At 52.3% G+C, this 17544-nt stretch overlaps 3 protein-coding genes across 3 annotated transcripts; 1 reads left to right on the top strand and 2 right to left on the bottom strand.

Annotated features, from left to right (window-relative positions):
* Positions 1 to 460: 460 nt before the first annotated feature.
* On the top strand, positions 461 to 2761 carry BZA05DRAFT_42824 (major facilitator superfamily domain-containing protein). The gene is made up of 4 exons (XM_051486093.1): positions 461 to 909; positions 971 to 1366; positions 1422 to 1864; positions 1926 to 2761. The coding sequence occupies exons 1-4, from the start codon at positions 601 to 603 to the stop codon at positions 2536 to 2538; spliced, it is 1761 nt and encodes a 586-aa protein (XP_051339861.1). The 5' UTR covers positions 461 to 600; the 3' UTR covers positions 2539 to 2761.
* Positions 2762 to 2786: 25 nt separating this feature from the next.
* On the bottom strand, positions 2787 to 4222 carry BZA05DRAFT_397691 (thymidylate synthase/dCMP hydroxymethylase domain-containing protein). Its single transcript, XM_051483643.1, has 2 exons — positions 3847 to 4222; positions 2787 to 3798 (listed from the first exon to the last, which is right to left on the bottom strand). The coding sequence occupies exons 1-2, from the start codon at positions 3999 to 4001 to the stop codon at positions 2985 to 2987; spliced, it is 969 nt and encodes a 322-aa protein (XP_051339860.1). The 5' UTR covers positions 4002 to 4222; the 3' UTR covers positions 2787 to 2984.
* Positions 4223 to 13654: 9432 nt separating this feature from the next.
* On the bottom strand, positions 13655 to 15080 carry BZA05DRAFT_418645 (uncharacterized protein; the record flags this gene model as incomplete). Its single annotated transcript, XM_051485531.1, has 2 exons — positions 13655 to 14823; positions 15047 to 15080. The coding sequence occupies 2 exons, from the start codon at positions 15078 to 15080 to the stop codon at positions 13655 to 13657; spliced, it is 1203 nt and encodes a 400-aa protein (XP_051339859.1).
* Between the last annotated feature and the right edge of the window lie 2464 nt (positions 15081 to 17544).

Here is a 17544-nt window from a genome sequence, read left to right as displayed (position 1 = left end):
TATGACGCAGACGGCGCTCGCAGATCGAGGCGTGGCACCATGACATGGGCCGCGGAGATCTACTCAAAATAGAGCAGTGCGCATGCACAAATCCAGGAACGCACGAGAGCGGAAAAAAGCAAAGTCCGCATGTGTACTCTATATGTGTGTGTGTGTGTGTCACCATCAGTCAACACCACCGCTAGTATGTTAGCACTAGTGTACGTGAGTCGACTATCACCAAATCTTTCGGCCGAACTTTGGCTTCATTCGATGAGCGGTGTCCGCCTAAGATACAGGAATGGCTACGCTCGGCTATGAACAGGCTATACAAGCTATGAATCCGGTTCGATCGGGGGCGGGGTCTGGGATTTCCCGAGCCTTCTTTCCTGTCGAGTCTCTTCTTCTACTTGATTGTTCTTCTTTCTTTCTTTTCAGGTTTCTTCGGCATCGCATCAGGTTATTCTGTTTGTAGCGGAGATACATATTTACCCATCAGTGAGTGTTTTCAGCCACTGACGGCCATTTCTCGGGACTAACACGGCTTAGATATACTCCCCTTCTTCCCTGCGTCCACCTCTTCCGTCCATCGTCGAGATACCGCAACACCTCTAGCCCACGATGCCGGACCCACGCATAGAATCATGGATGGACTTCTCGGACAGTGGTGCAACAACACCGATCAGTCCGACTAGCGGAACATCAACACCACGGTTTCCACCTCGGGCCTACAAGCCTCCCAAGGGCTTGGGCCGCGATGACCTCGAGCGAGCCAGCGAGAAGTTGAGGAGCCACAATGATACCCCATTATCGAACCTGAGCACGACAAATCTCAACGATCAGGCCACGGAGATGAGTCAGATCCCCGAGATGGCGATGGCCAGGGCTGCTGGGCTGTCGTGTACTCTCATGGCGGCGGCGTTTTTGAATGTATGTGTGCCCTGTGTATGCTCGCTTGTGTTAAGCCGGACGAATGCTAAGCATCATACAGACACTGTCGGTACAAGCGATGGTGATTGCGATGCCATCGATCGGAGAAGCGTTCGACATGCCCAAGAGTCGGCAGCAATGGATCATCACGTCGTACGCGTTGACCTTCGGCTGTTTCCTGCTGCTATGGGGGAAGATCGGAGACATCTACGGAAAGCGCCTGGTCTTCCTTATCGGCGGTGTCTGGGTGGCCGTGACCACGCTGGCCACCGCTTTCGCCCCGTCGGAAATTGTGTTTGATATTCTGCGAGCGTTGTCGGGATTGGGCGCCGCGGCGAATGTTCCTGCAGCCATGGGCATCCTGGGGACTAGTATTCCACCCGGAAAGGTGAAGAGTTACGCTTTCGCCATATATTCGGCCGGCGCGCCGTTGGGTGCTGTGTGTGGGACGTTGGTGGTACGTTGCTGATTCCTCCCCCGTTGTGTCTCCGAACCGCACTGACTCCTCGAAGGGTGGTATATTGACGGAGTATGCCTCGTGGCAATGGATCTTCTACCTTGTCGCCATCGTGTCCGCGGTGGTGACCGCTGCCGCCTACTTCGTCATCCCGGTTCCGAAGAAGAGCCACTCGGTCACTCCGGTGGAGCGACCCATGCTCGACTACTTCGGCGCGTTCCTGATCACGCTCAGTCTCGTCCTCCTGATCTTCACGCTCTCACAGGGCAACACCGGCGACGACGGGTGGACCAAGCCGTACATCCCCAGCTTGCTGCTGGTATTCGTGATCCTGTTCATGACGTTTGTGGCATGGGAATGGTGGCTGGAAAACAAAACCAAGCTCGAGCCGTTGATGCGGATGAGTATTTGGAGCAACAGGGGGTTCACCGTCAGCATGGTGGTTACCGGCTTCTTCTGGGCGGCCTTCAACAACTACATGGTCTACGCTACCTTCTTGTAAGCCCCCTCCCCCTTCCCCCAAATCACGACCGCAGCAGGATACTAATCCCCCCGTTAGCTACCAAGACTTCCTCGGCCTCTCGCCCATCGCAACGACGCTCCGCTTCCTGCCCACGGGCGTCGCAGGCGCCCTGATCACCATCGTGTCGGGCTACCTGCTCAGCCGGGTATCGGGCCAACACATTCTAATCGTCGGGGTGATCTGCACGGCGATATCGTGCATGCTGATGGCGGCGCCGATCCCGCCCGAGACGACCTACTGGGCATGGGGGTTCCCAGCAATGATCCTCGCGGTCGTGGGCGCAGACACGGTATACCCATGCCTATCGTTGTACACCACAGGCAGCATGCCGATGAAGGACCAAGCGCTCGCGGGCGGGATCTTCAACACGGTGGGACAGATCGGACGGGCGGTGGGTCTCGCCCTCGCTACCGCCGTCGACGTCGGCATAAAGAAGAACGGCGGGAATCGCCTGGGAGACCTCGTCCCCGGCATGCAGCGCTTTGATGATCATCACGACGATAAGTGGGCCATCCTTGCGGCACTCAGGACGGCCCAGTGGTTGAATACGGGTATGGCGCTGATCGCGCTGGTGGCGGTCATCGCTGGGCTGCGGAATATTGGGAAGGTCGGCGCGGCGAAGCCGAATGGGGATAAGGAGGAGCGATGAAGAGGGAGATGAAAGGGGGGGAGGTTTCTTTTGGGATGGTGTTTTTACTGTGGGCTTGCATTGGGGGAATTTGTATTTTTGGGTTCTGGCGCCGGTTTTTTTATCTGATTTTGGGTTTGCATTGGGAGAGGTAGAATTTGGGTTGAAGTTTAAAACGTCACGATGGATGTATGTATGATGGAACGGCTGTATTTAAGACTTCGTCTCCGGCGCTAATTTCCGTGGGAGAAAGTCTCGTCAATATTCGTATGGTCTCCCCTCCTCCCGAAAGCCGATCTTGAGATGCTCGTTCGTGTGTAAGTCGCGGTCTCCTCACTTTCCCTGCTCACTCCACCATCCAAAACAAGCAACCATCTCCGCAGCCAAAACCCAGCAGCCCAGCTGTGAAGAGGGTTGGGTGTTCTACAGTATGATCAACCGTTCAATTCAGCAGTCCAACAAGATATCTAAACGCTCATCTCCATCTTGATCCCGGCATGGGGCTTATACCCCTCGACAACCACATCCTCGACTTTCATATCCTCGACCTCCTTCAGCCCACCGCCACCGGGGGTACCAAACCTCACGGTTGGCCACTCCCTCGGCTCCCTCTCCAACTGCACCTTGAGCGCCTCGACATGATCACGATAGACATGCGCATCACCCATGCAATGGATAAACTCGCCGGCCCTCAGCCCCGCCGCATGAGCAAGAATATGTGTCAGCAGCGCGTAGCTCGCGATATTGAACGGCACGCCGAGCCCCATATCGCACGAGCGCTGGTAGAGACAGCAGCTGAGCTTTCTATCGGTCGACACATAGAACTGCGCAAACATGTGGCACGGCGGCAGGACCATTTCCTTGAGCGCGGCGGGATTCCAGGCGGAAAGGACGATGCGCCGGTTGTACGGGTCGTGCTGCAGGCACCGCAAAACCTCGCTAAGCTGGTCTACGCCCTCCCCCGTGTAGTCTGCGTCGCACCCGCGGTAGGCGGCCCCGAAGTGCCGCCATTGGAAGCCGTAGACGGGCCCGAGATCGCCCGTGGCCCGCGAGGAGAAGCCGAGCGCGTCGAGGTTGGCCCGCGAGCCGTTGCCGTCCCAGATCTTGATTCCGGCGGTGGAGAGCGGGATGGAGGAGGTCGAGCCGGAGATGAACCAGAGGAGTTCGGCGACAACGGCGCGGAGGAAGACGCGCTTCGTGGTTAGGAGCGGGAGGATGTTGTTTTCAAGGCTAAAGCGGAGGGAGGGCGGCGCGAAGAGCGCGATGGTGCCTGTACCGGTTCTTGCGGAGGTCAGTGGGAGTGGAGAGCGGGTTAGGGAGGGGAAATACCGGTCTGGACGCGTCTCGCCCTCGGCGAGAATCCGGCGGATCAGGTCGAGGTACTGGTATTCCTCGTGTCGTTTTGACGGGGAGAGAGAGGCGGGGATGGATGGTGGAGCTACCGACTGCTCAGAACTGGCTTCTTCGGATTGTTGCGATGCCATGATTGTGGAGTCGGGTGGTGAGAAGAGAATTTGGTGACTTTGTGCTGGAGAGGAGGACGATCGCGATTTTGTTCGCGGGACAACGCGTATAGTAGCGTTCCATTGAGTCCCGTGATGAGCTAGGTGGTTGGTTAGTGCGAGCTAGGCTCAACATAGACATCTCATGCTCTCACTCGGTTACGACCTCAATCAAGACAGGAAAGATCTTTTATTCCTTTCCCATTGATTCTCATTACGCCGTGCATTCACTCTGAAGCTTACGGGTCCGTGAAGGAATGACTCTGCTGCGAGTTGCCTCTGTTACTTCAAACTTCCAAAGGCTTGAAGTCGAAAGTTCCAAGCCAAGTGTGTAATTTCAGTAAGCGCTGGTGGAGACCGGTGAGCGTGAATTGCAGGCGACTCTCAATCGCGGATTAGCAGGCAAACCCCTCCTATACAGTACTTACTAGCAATCGGAGGTAGTGCACTATGGTATGGCGACATTCCATGGAGTTCCATGATTCCATTCACACGGCCACACGTCAAACGCAATCCGGTGCTTGGAATATTCGGTGCGGTAGCGGGTCCACATTTGTTCTCTCTCTCTCTCTCTCTCTCTCTCTCTCTATATATATATATATATATGTATATATATAAATCTCCCTCTTGTACCTATAGCTCCTAGACACGAACATATCACTTTACTTCTCTCCATCTCAATCGCTCTAGTGATCACCTCCACGAGTCCTTCCAACAACGACCACATGACAAACGCAACCATTGCTCTCTCTGTCTATCCCACAATAACCTGTCATCTCAGCCCTCGGCGGCATATTCTTTCGCAAGGATTTGCATCCTTCGCGATCTCAGCCTACGCCTGGAACTATTCTACATCTTCGACTTTGTCGAATAAAAGCCACCCCTGCCTACAGCATTCAACTTTGCTGCTGGCTATGAACCTGAAACCTTCCAATTTCCTGTTAGCCAGTCTTTGCGAGCTTCTACTGAACGGTCGACTGAAATCCGCTGGAACCCAATCCCTCAGCGCACCCTGTGGAGCGACAGATCTACATTCTCCGCAAGCCTCAACGAATCAACTCCCTGTTCTCGTGTCCTGGCTGCCTACATCCGCGACACTGACATATCCTCCGCACCAAGCGGACAACGGCTGCCTGCATCGAAAACACCAAGGGTGCTATTAGCGGCACGCCAGAGATAGAGATTCGGTGAGGTCACCCGTGGTCTTTCCATCTTCATTAGAGTATGACTAATGGTGCAATACCTAGCCATCTATCTCACGAATCGGCCATGATGCAGAGCAAGGGGAGGTCGGTCTTTCTCAAATCACCCCGTGGTGCATATCGAAAGTGGTGCCGCACTCAGAGTGTACGCGTACATATTCCTCCCAACCATCTGACTCCAGGGCCGTACTCCGGCAGACCCCGAAACCTCTTGCCCGTCCTATCCCTATTCCGCCAATACCGTCTTGTTGGGGAATATTCCAACAATGAAATGGACGCCCTATTTTGAGGCCTGACGGCCCTACCCGAATCCACTGGAGAGAGTGCTTACAGAATTCCGGAGCTTACTACAAACCCCATATTCGTAATCGTTTTACTCAGGATCACCATAGTCGCTGTGGTTTTATGTGGCACGCAACATCCAGTTCTTACACAGATCCCAAATATTTCGGTCGCTGTAAGACTACATGCCATAACCCTAGCCAAGCAGGAAGGCCGCACGGATTTACTCTGTGCAGTGCACTTTCCCGACGCCAATAGCGAAGGGTGGAGCAATGCCGGAAGATCACAGAGTGATTCCGATCACTCGGGCTAGATTAAATAAGAAGTGTTGATTGTCTCATGTTTGTCTGATTCATCCTTCACCGATATCACTCGTTTGCTGGTTTCCTTGTCCCACGTTTGTTTCACTGTCTGTCACCTGTTAGTTTCTTCTCATGGCCGACTTGTGGATTGCTCATTTCTCATGTTCTGACTTCATTGATCCTTCATGGGTATCACTCGTTTGTTTCACTAAAGTCTCAAGGCGGATACCGTATCTACTCGATCATTCTAACCTCTTAGCGCGCCGGTTACAATGATCGAGTAGATACGGTATGCCTTCCGAGCATGGGAAAGGGGTGATATTGCCATGATCTAGATAGGTCGCATGCAATCAATGATTAAACAAAAACCAAAAAAACCTTCCGAGCATGGGACGGACTAGTCTCATGGGAGTCAAAGAAACAGAAGCATATCGCACTATGTACGACTGAGGCAGAATATACCGCTTGTTCGGAAGCCACCGGAGAGTCTCGATGGCTCGCACGTCTAAACGAAGCTATGAATGATACAAACACGTGACAATAAATAAGAAGTGGTGATTATCACGTGGGTTGTCTACTGTTCCTCACTCGCTCGTTTCACTGATTATCCGTATTTGTTTCACTGTCATGTTTTACTGTAAAAACACTGTAGCTAGGCGTTATGTATCTTGGCATCTATAAGAGTACTCTCTTTTCGTACCAAGCTAACTCTCTATCTCTTACATCATAATTGTTCGAATATATTCTTACTTTCTGCATCGATGTTTTCAACAAGAAGCGCGCCAGGCAGGTACTTTATAGCCTGGAGTCGACGCTGCGAATATGTTGTCCGCCACCCGGGGAGGAGGAGAGATTTATCGGATCCGGTCGATCAGAGTGATGTGTCTGCCGGACTAGCCGGATTGAGTGGCACCAACGTTGTAGCCAGCAGGGAGGAGCCATATTAGATGGCTCTTCGAAGTTGAATACAACCTCAACTGCTTCATCACCCCTCATTTTCACCGTCTTCCTTTCGGAATTACGTCAGAATAGACCATCACCTTCTCATTAATCTTCATTCCTGTGCCTAACAGTTGGTAGCAACACCGCTACGTACCATCTTCAGAGGTTCTCCTCTTGACACTCCCATTCTTGCCTCCTCGTCTCTCCCTGACGTCTCGGGTCTCCCTCATAGCTGCTACCCAATCGTCGTCACTTCCGCGTCCTTCGCTCCTCCTTTCGCTCGAATGAACGGGGCAAATGGCAGAAGATATCCCCGCCCCTATCGCGGCGAACGTGAGCAGCGGCATGCCCCCACGCAGCTCCACCAGATCACTAGCTAACCTCCCCAACGGGAACAAGACTTCATCAATAACGCTCATACGCAGCTAGAAGACTTTGGCCGTTTTCGGCGTGACTACAACCGGCTTCAGCGTGACAGACGCCAGCAGCAAATACGTACCGCGTCCCGCCGCTCAAGATCTCTCTCTTCGGAATCGCTAACGAGCTTCCCTAAGTGAATCAAGGCTTCGTCACCTACGCTCGTCCGCAACTGGAAGACTTCGGTCATCTTCAGCGTGACAGAATCCGGCAGCAAATACATACCGAGCACCGCCGCTCAAGATCCCCCTCTCCGGAAGCAAGATCCATTCTCCGCGACCGCTACCTTTCCCGCTCCCAGTCACCTATCCGCGGACCAGTGTCTCCGCGGTACAGGAGACGCCACAGCCCAGGAAGATCGTTCGGCCCGTCGTCACTCGCATTTACGACTCGCGACCTCCAATCCAGGTCTCCCGCCGAAGACTTCGGCCGTCTTCGGCGTGACGACAACCATCTTCAGCGCAATGGACGCCAGCAGCAAATACGTACCGAGCCCCGCCGCTCAAGATCTCTCTCTTCGGAATCGCTGACTAGCTTCCCCAAGTGTATGAAGACTTCCCCAACCACTCTCGTACGCAGCTGCATGACTTCACTCGGCTTCAGCGTGACGACAACCATCTTCAGCGCAATGGACGCCAGCAGCAAATACATACCTATCCCCGCCGCTCAAGATCTCCCTCTCCGGAAGAAAGATCCATTCACCGCTACCGCTACCGTTCCCGCTCCCCGTCACCTATCCGCGGACCAGCGAATCCGCAGTACAGGAGACGCCACAGCCCAGGCAGATCTTCCGGCCCGTCGTCACTCGCATTTACGACTCTCTCCCTCCAATCCCGGCCTTCCCCCGTTCCGCAGTCGAGAGCCGACTCTTCGCGTCCACCCTACACCCGCAACAACGGCGGAACGGTACTTCGTCATGATCCAACCCCACCAGGACTCGGCTGGGATAGCCACGGCCACGACCGTCAGTGGGCGGGAAGTCACGCCGACAGCTACACGCCCGACTATACCTTCCGTACTCTCCCCCCGCGGTATCCCTATCCCCCGGAGCATCGGCGTTCCTCTGAGCGTCCGCGCTCCCCCGAAGGCTACCGCATAAGGGGCCTAGCATCCCGCGAGCGAGGACGAAGGGAGAGCCGAGGCCCACCCGCTGGAAGGCAGCGTGGCGGACCAACCAGCCGCTCCCGGCGAGAGGGCTCACGTTCCCCACAGCGCCGCATTCGGTCCTGAGAAGCCCGTTTCGTCCGATAAGCCTACGGCTATGTCCTTGGCTAAGCAAAGGATGCCAATTATATACATGTAACATACTCATTCCTGTGCCTGATAGTCGACCAAGGTCCAGAATTAGTCTAGGAAGAGACGAGATGAAAAGAGAAGTGAAGAATAAGTACTTTGGTTGGGGAAGTAGCATCGTGAGAGCTATGGGGTCATTATACTTACACGGCGGGCATCGGACAAATGTGTACCTAGTTCTAGTTTTAGTTCTAAACCGGTGGTATTATGCAAATTCATTGCGGGCAGGCAGAGGAGAAGGAATACTGAATTGACAGCTTGCATGCAGTGCATGCATGTCACGATGTTTCTATCTCCATCGGCTAGTCAGGTCAGCCGAGTCAGGTCAGTTAGGTCTTTGGGCCTGCACTGGGGCAGCTACACTTTGTATTCTAGTATGTACATAACCGTTGCTCCAGTGGTTGTGACACATCCAAAACTACCTCCTGATTCCCGGACAAACAAACAAACAAACAAACAAACAAACTTCACGAGATCCACATTCCCCCGAGTCCCGGACAACTGCTCGTTTCTTTAGTGCGCTCATACATCGCTGGGACAGGCCACGGCGGGGGCAGGGAAAACCACATCGGGCCGCCTGATGAAAGTTGGGTTGGACAGTGGCGGGGAAACGGGGGGGTTAACGGGTGTAGTAGTAAAAAGTATGGGCTGTTCGGGACCAGAGTGCAACTTCAATTGTGCAATTTCCATGTTGCTTCAGTACCGTGATAGAATTTAGTACCCAATGTAATGCAGATTCATATGAATGCGTCATGCTCGAAATCCTGTCGCGCTACCGTAATTGTAACACTCTGTACCGGTTTTACAATGCACATTTGTCTGAATTGCTGGTGATAAATGCTTAATCGTATGTCTACGGGAGCCTATCTAAATGCTGCATTTGCAGGCCGGATGCGCGATGCCAGTACCGCCATTCATCGTATTTAACATTCTTTTAATTTTCCCGATGCCTTCAATACGTAATCAATTATCAGTTATCCTCCGTAGTGCGATAGCTATCATAATACTAGGTAGCGAAACTACGTGCAGCATTCTTTTGAATGCCGGTTTCACGACGTCTAGGTAGTAGGTACGGCGGTCGAAAGTGAGCAAATGGCCACCTATTTTTTGCATTTAAAATTAATGCAACCCCCCCCCCCCCCCCCCCCCCCCCCCCCGACAAAAAAATAGAGAGCAAAAGAGAGAAAATTAAAAGACCGAAAAAGAGAGCGGCGACAAGCAAAAACTCAAGCGAAATTTGCGAGAGGATATAGGTCAGAGCGAGGAGAGGAGTTTGGTGGGGGTGGAGATGGGTTAGGGTTGAGATGCAACAAAATCTAGGCCTCATGCGGTAGATAAAACAGTGCCATCACCACCACTACCTCCACCGCTACCTTCGCCACTATGCCGCTGAAGCCCTTTGTCTGGATACGTTCCGCTCCAGAGCAGCAAGCTCAAGGCAAGAAGGCGGACAGAAAGTGGGAGTGATTGCATACCAAGTTCGAACTATATGCAGAACTGCTGGCGCAGGCAAGTCTGGTTGGATATGTGCTTTAAGAGTTTAAACATCTTTGTTTCCTTAATCTTAATAACCGATGAACATTGGATTTTGGTTTCAACAAACTCTGGATATGTTTCAACCTATGCTGATCTCGAGTGCTTTCGTGTGTTTATTGCATTGAGCATTCAATTTTAACCTCCATCTCAGCCGGAAGGAGCCCAGGAGTAGTTGGTATCAATACACGGGATTCCGAGTGATATATAATGATATCAACCGGTAGCCTGATTCTCGGAGGGCTAGCCCGATCACTAGGAGGAGACAACACCCGCCTTGTCGTCTCGCTGCCCGCTTATTCTACTGGGCATGTTGCGGCCGCTCCACCGGCTCGCTGCCAGCTCCCAGAACTCGTCCGCTCTGTTGACTCACCCCTTCTCCGCCAGGAATTCCTAATCGGCCTCTGTACCGCATGAGGCCTAGATTTTGTTGCATCTCAACCCTAACCCATCTCCACCCCCACCAAACTCCTCTCCTCGCTCTGACCTATATATCCTCTCGCAAATTTCGCTTGATTTTTTGCTCGTCGCCGCTCTCTTTTTCGGTCTTTTAATTTTCTCTCTTTTGCTCTCTATTTTTTTGTCGGGGGGGGGGGGGGGGGTTGCATTAATTTTAAATGCAAAAAATAGGTGGCCATTTGCTCACTTTCGACCGCCGTAGTAGGTACCGCACCGTACGAATGGTTGCAGCATTCTGGACGATCACCAACATAAAGGCAAATGCTCGGGTATGATAACTGCTGTAGAGAATTAGGATACCATCTCCTCCTACTGCTACATACAGGAGTCACCGCCGATCATGCCACAGACAGCTACTCCATCACTTCCTCACGATGGCAACTCCTCCTCTCACACCACCCCTTCCTCACCTTCCTCTCATTGACAACTCCTCCATCTCACAGACAGCTCCTCCATCACGCCCCCCCTCACAGACAGCTCCTCTACTTCCTTTCGCTGACAAGTCCTCCTCACTGATAGCTCCTCCTCTCGCTGACAACTCCTCCTCTCGCTGACAATTCCTTCTCTCGCTGACAACTCCTTCTCTCACTGACAACTCCTCCATCTCACAGACAGCTCCTCCATCACGCCCCCCCCCCCCCCTCACAGACAGCTCCTCTACTTCCTTTCGCTGACAAGTCCTCCTCACTGATAGTTCCTCCTCTCGCTGACAGCTCCGACACAACCCGCCGCGGATGCAGCATTGACTGGGCAGTGAATACCCCCTCCCTCTTCCCCCCGTGCCTCTCTACTGTTGCTATTTGCCCTGCTAATTACCGTGCTTCAGGTCCCGCTGGACCCGCCGCGGATAGAGCGCTAGCTACACTGTGAGTACCGTCTCCTTCCTACTGCTAATACTCGTTGCGGATGCAGCACTGTATTCGCCTAAGTAGCAAGAATTGCCCTCTCGCTACCGTGGTTACAGCACTGGATTCGTCCTGGAGATGCCCCTCTTGCTACCATGGAGATGCACCTATCGCTGCTGTGGAGCAGTACTGGCTGCGCTGTGAATATTCCCCTCCCTATTGCTTCCAATCCTGCTAATTTCCGTGCTTCTAGTCCTGCTGGACCCACTCTACTCCCGCCGCAATTGGTACTCCCCCCCCCCCCTCCCCCTCCCCCGTAACTACTACTGCCACTAATAGCACTTCCGTCTTATAGCTCTCTTCGCCGCCACTACTATTCCCACTCCCGCCACAATTGCTATTCCCCCTCCCGCCACCACTGCTGCTCTCGCTGATGCTTCTCTCTCATAGCTTTTCTGGCAGCAACTCTATCCTCCATTTCTCTCGGCGCAATAAATCCATGTGGCACAGGCGGCCAAAGCTCGGGAGTAGAAAGGATATTAAATAGTGAAGGAAGTAGATAGAATACTAGATAGAAGTTCAATGCGAGACACACTAGATTACTGCATATAAACCGGCCCGTAGTGATATAAAATCAGCATTCACCCCGGTACTATAGTCATATAAAATACTGAGATTGAACTGATGCTCATGATGCTCATATCCACTGGCTGCGCATAGCACGTAATACTGTGTTTTGTCGTGTAAAAAATTCCAGTTGATGCTGTATTGGTCGAGTAAGGTTACGGGAGTCGTGCGAAGACGCATTCATTTGAATGCCAGCATGCTGCCATACCGATCCGGGAAGGTTATGAGCGTTGTGGGCATTTGAATCCTGGTATGCTGCCATACCGGTCTAGAAAGTTTCTGAGCTTTGTACGAAGACGCATTCATTTGAATGCCAGCATACTGCCATAGAGCGACCAAAATCAAAGAACAGGATGATTCACATCTATCGGTACCCACGTGGCAATGTGCATTACTTTTCTCAGTATAACTATTTTTAGCCGTAAAGATTCCGCTGTTTTTGGATTGCCTCCAATCATTCTACTGCCGCCTGGCTCTGGTACTGCCTCCATGCCGATCAGCCCTAGTTGCTTACTACTGTAGATATTGCCATGATCTAGATAGGTCACACGCAATCAATGAATGAACAAAAAAAAAGTGTCCCGGACAACTGAGTAAATTCGAGTACATACTTCCGTAACCAAACTAAACCAAGACACTAGAGCACGGTCGACCAGCATCGCGTCGGTATGATACCACCAACAGCAGTATTTCCTATCGCACGGTCCAGACGACCAAAACGGCGGACGGGTCGGTCCCCGCCTGACGGTAGAGGACGACCGTCCATATCACGTGATATATTCCGCTTACTCGTCCCAATAAGGCCATACACTAGCTAGTTAGCCGTTTGCAGATACCTACGCGAGTGAGATATGATGATATGCTATGTGTCGTGATCAACTAGGTACGTTTGGCCAGTACAGCGCACAAAATTACCCAGCCTTCCGCACGCTATTGCTATGAGAGGAACAGTATCCAGACTTAGATACTTAAGGTACACGCTCGAAATCAGGTTGTTGATCAAGGCTTGGGGCGGACGGCCGTCGACGGACGGGAGACACGCCGTCCGAGGCCCAGGACGGACGGATTGGACGATAGAGAACACTGACCCAACAGCCTGCGGAAGCTGGGAGAAAACAACGCCATCGACAGCAAAGAAAAACAGAGGAAGGAGGATGTTGGAGACACGGAGTACTGGTGGTGTTGCCCTAGCATGCCACCGGTGGGTTGACTCCTAGCATCTGCCATCGGAGGCGTTCGTTCTTTGCTTTGGCCATCTTGTATAGTGGATCTCTCTGAGTTTCTGTTCCTTTGTAGACTACTACTAGACAGATAGACACAACTACCACTATTATACAGCGTCGACGACCCGTTTTCCCCCCGACAACAGCAACAGAGGATACGGGGGCACCATTACTACTACCAAATGGAAAGACCAAATGTATCTGCGAGGGCCACTAATGCCGAAGCATCACATGCCTCATCATGAAAACTCGACCGCGCGAGTAGCAACAAATTACAATACAGCCATAGAAGAAAGACACAGGGAATGGAAGACACGCAGATCAGCCCCCACAGCTCAACACCCACGAGAGAGAACAAATGGCACCCGCTCGGAACCACAGACGACAAATATGGTACACTTGGGAGTAAAAACCAAAAAAACCAGATCCGGGCGGCGATACAGCAAAACACAAGGAAAACTAGGCACTCTAGTCCATTATTCATGATTACCGCTCCTAATTGGAGGTCAGTCAGTGTTTGGGGAGTAGAATGGACCACGTACAGAGTGCAGTGGGGTCTGGGCCAAAGCTATAACTAAGGAATTGGAAGCCGTCGAGCCCTTCAAGCCTAGCCCAGATCGAGGCGGGAACTCTGGCACACATAAAGGTTGAGTCAGCAGCGTACGCGTACTCCACTTGGATATTGAAGCTGCTGTCCAACGTGTTGATCCAGGTGGCAAACTTCTTCAAGCTTTCTTCCGTTATGTCTCCGTCGAACTGGATGGCGCACAGAACTTCGACCTTCGGAGTCGTCCCCTCCAGACTAGCATTCGTTGTTGCAAGAGATAGATCTAACACCTGTCCCGCGGGGACGTTCTCGTACTGGTAGGTGGCTGAGAAAGTGTCACTGTTGTCCGATACCGGATAATGAAGGACAATGGGAGATCTGCCGTCGAGAACGTCGTGTACAGGGCGCATATTTAAACCGTAGATGACGTCTTCGCCGATTATTCGCGCCATCACATCTCCAATCTCGAACGGAGAACCTAGTTTCTCTCTTCCAATTCTCCGAACCATACCGGCAACCTGCTGAGTGAAGCTGAAGTTTGTGTTTCTGCACTTTGTAGTCGAGTATTCAGCTGTAGCAGCGATGACATGCCCAGTCCTCGACGCCTCAGGGAGCCCACGAGGGCACGCGCCAGCATAACAGCAGTCCAGGATTACGAGGACATCCGTTTGCTTCATGCCCATTCTGTCTGGAACAATGTAGGGCGGGGCGACGAATCGGTTCACAAAGAGCATCCAGGGAAACGACTGGTCCGACCCCTGACGAGCGCATAGACGGAGAGAGCCGTTGGATGGGTCGACTTCACCATGGCCCGCGTAATGCAGAATGACCAAGTTCCTCGACTTAGGTCTCGTCTTCGTAATCTCCAATTCGCACCAAACGCCTATCGCACAGGGTGTCATACCCACGGTGAGTACGAGAGACTTGATGATTCGTGCGCCCAGTTCACGACACATCTGCTCGAATGTAGCCACGTCTTCCCGTGCACCAGAATCATCGTCTGCGTAGCTTAACGAGAAACCGTCGATACACTCATACTTCGTGTTCTGCACAGCTGCAGCGTGCTCGATTGCTTCACGAATGGCGCGAAAACGAGGGTTTTCCTCACCCGGGGAGGCGACTTCGGGTGATGCTAGAGGCCATACTAGTTAGTGCTAAGCTCTTGACGACTGATCGAACGTTCAATAAATAGAGTGTGGGGCAGCAGCGAAGATCTCGCAGGGCTCACGAGTGCGGCAAGGAAATGTTCGTCGCGGGAAAGGCTGATGCAAAGGGGGCAATAGCAGAGACAAGAACGGCGAAAGTTTGACGTAGAAAGTTATTTGAGTGGCAGAGAATGGCAGCAGCCGACTCACCTTGGTATTGCATATCGACGATCTGTACTGCCATGGAATTAGCAAAAGCAACAGTGAAGGAGGTGACACTAGGCGAATGCGTACACTTGGGTAGATTTGGTAGGGAATGAGAAATTGCAGCTGTCAGGACATGGTGAGTCTCATCATGCAAAAGAGAACGAGGGATAATGTTTCCACTGCGTACCTTTGTGTGGGTGTTGTCAGTTTAGGCGGTGGTAGGGACCGATAGGTTGTAGCGGTAAGGTGGAGAGGTTTGGTGCGGGATGTGTGAGGGAGGTTTTTGTTTTGTAGAAGGAGATTTCAAAGTTGGGCAGAGCTGTGAAGGAGAATGGAAGCGAGAGGAGGGGCGGGCTCTATGGGATGTCGGCCAAAACAAAAACCTTGCCCAAAGAGGTGAGTTACATCCACGTTCGACCGAGCCACTGATTCCCCGATCCTAATCCTAATCCACTTGTGTACGCAGGATGAATATGACGCCAACAGTGGGTCGCGACCGTTTGACATCAACAGAGCTAATTTTTACTGTGGAGATGGTCGAAGTTTGAGTGTGACTCCGCTTCCACGAGCGTGAGGGAAGGGGTTCGAAGTGTCGAAGAAGGATGGAAGCATCAATCCGGCGGTGCGTGTGCCAGGTAAGTACCCAGTCCTTTCTGATAACCGTCCCTAATGCCCAAGATCGGCTTATCGACTGCGATGGTGTACTCATAAGTACCATTCTCCGCTCTTGCCAGGGTGGGCTCGATCAGATCAAAACTGCCTATGAGCGAGTGTATTTTTATGACGGTGAACTTTGAAGTAGGTATCACACACGATCACTCTCCTACTGTGGGGCGCAGCTGGGACTGACGTCTTGCCGACAGTTTTCGGTTCTTGGCTGCGGACCTTGGACGGACTTCCTGCCGAGATGTCGGGACCAGCTGGGACCCCCTGTGCTACCCTGTTGTAATGCGTTTGTTTTGATTGTTCTGCTGCCTTGTTTTGATTCCTTTTGTTGGCCGGCACGGTGGTAATACGATCCGATCACACTAGAGTAGAGTACAGAGGAGAGTTTCGCAAGAGTATTGAGACTCTCTTTCCACCCCCTGGGCGAGTGTACATGAACTTTACGCTGTACGCATCCTATGAGAGTTTCGGTGATGACTTCGACCTACCTACCGATATTCAGTGATCAACCTCCAGCACTCAGCTCCCGAGTCCCAATATTCGCTTCCGGACCGGCGATTTGGAAAACGCTAGCGTGAATGGGTTCTGGTAAAGTTCGGCTTGGTTTGTTCACGCGTGGAGGACTCAGGACGTTGGGATAAAGTTGGGATAACTACCATTGTTAACTACCCGCACGGGAGATCGCCAAGAGCCCGGCCAACTAGGGTAGACCCAATCTGTCGCCAAGACCAACCACCCCACCCCGCCGATCATGAAGGAAATGTGTGGAGAGAGCGTCGAGGAGGTGGATGTTTGCTGGTGATGTTCGAACACGGCAAGAATGGCTGTGCATGGGAGATCGAGCGTAAGCGATAGCGAGAAGTGATTGTTATCACCGAAGCATGCTCTGAATACAGTAGGTATTGCGGGCGCGGATCGGACTCTCGACGAGCCCATTCACGGTCCTAGTTCCAAGGCCAACCGGAAAATGGATTGAGAAGAAGCCACCTAGCGAGGCCTCAACCGAACAGAGGCAGTCCAAGGAGAAGAAAATCCGTGTGTTCTAGCTTAATCTTCCCCACCCCTCATTCAGTGGTCGACCCCGCCACGCCCACCAACGTTGATGCCCACCACTAACCACATTCGTTTCCTCCCGCTCACAGGTCCTCAATCACTCCGCCACAGAGGAAGTCCCACTCCAGAAGAGAAAGAAGTTCACTACATACGAGCTCTATGTTTTCTAGCATTTCCAAGCGACCGGCACGAAGAATGGCGTTCTATTAAAGGGAGCGCGAGCTCAAGAGGTAAAGAAGGGACAGTGTGCCGTTGGTGCGAAGCGTCGGGCACAGCCCGTTATCGTTTATCTTTTTTAGGCCATTATTCCAAGCCGGATAGTCGGAGATAGGCCGTCTCCCAATCAACATGCAATGAACCTTCGAACTGCCATTCACACCCTTCTCGCTGCCTCGTACTAACCATTCTGTTGTGGCTTGGAAAACTCGTGTATTAACATCCATAGGTAAGGCCAATTGAGCCTTGCCGTACCTGCGTATTCCCTGTGCCTCCATAAAGTTACATTCTCATGACGGCAACGATGATCGCTCTTCTTTCTGTTTGTCTATCCACCTCCCTCGCTCTCTCTTTCTCTCATCAACTTCAAACCGACATTCATCGAACAAGGAAACCTATATCTGCTATCTACCGTTCAGGTGTAAGTGCTTTGGTTTCTCCATCGAGATGGAAAATGGGAGTTGCGACGGCAAGGAAGAAGTTATTGACGAGAAAAATCTTTCAAGTGGCTTGACACTTAAATTCAATTAAGGTATCTTTTTCAACAGGTTGGGGTTTTCTTACCT

This window comes from Tricharina praecox (assembly GCF_024521635.1).
Source record: "Tricharina praecox strain CBS 144465 chromosome Unknown BZA05scaffold_11, whole genome shotgun sequence".
Lineage (NCBI taxonomy): Eukaryota > Fungi > Ascomycota > Pezizomycetes > Pezizales > Pyronemataceae > Tricharina > Tricharina praecox.
The sequence above is the reverse complement of the archived record's forward strand: the minus strand, read 5'-3'. Positions and strand labels throughout refer to the sequence as shown.

Excerpts from the sequence above, each read along its gene's own strand:
- BZA05DRAFT_42824 (XM_051486093.1), top strand. The coding sequence starts at position 601 with ATGCCGGACCCACGCATAGAATCATGGATGGACTTCTCGGACAGTGGT. Across the intron at positions 910-970 it reads TGGCGGCGGCGTTTTTGAAT|ACACTGTCGGTACAAGCGAT; the intron begins GTATGTGTGCCC and ends AGCATCATACAG. Across the intron at positions 1,367-1,421 it reads CTGTGTGTGGGACGTTGGTG|GGTGGTATATTGACGGAGTA; the intron begins GTACGTTGCTGA and ends GACTCCTCGAAG.
- BZA05DRAFT_397691 (XM_051483643.1), bottom strand. The coding sequence starts at position 4,001 with ATGGCATCGCAACAATCCGAAGAAGCCAGTTCTGAGCAGTCGGTAGCT. Across the intron at positions 3,799-3,846 it reads GGCGAGACGCGTCCAGACCG|AACCGGTACAGGCACCATCG; the intron begins GTATTTCCCCTC and ends GACCTCCGCAAG.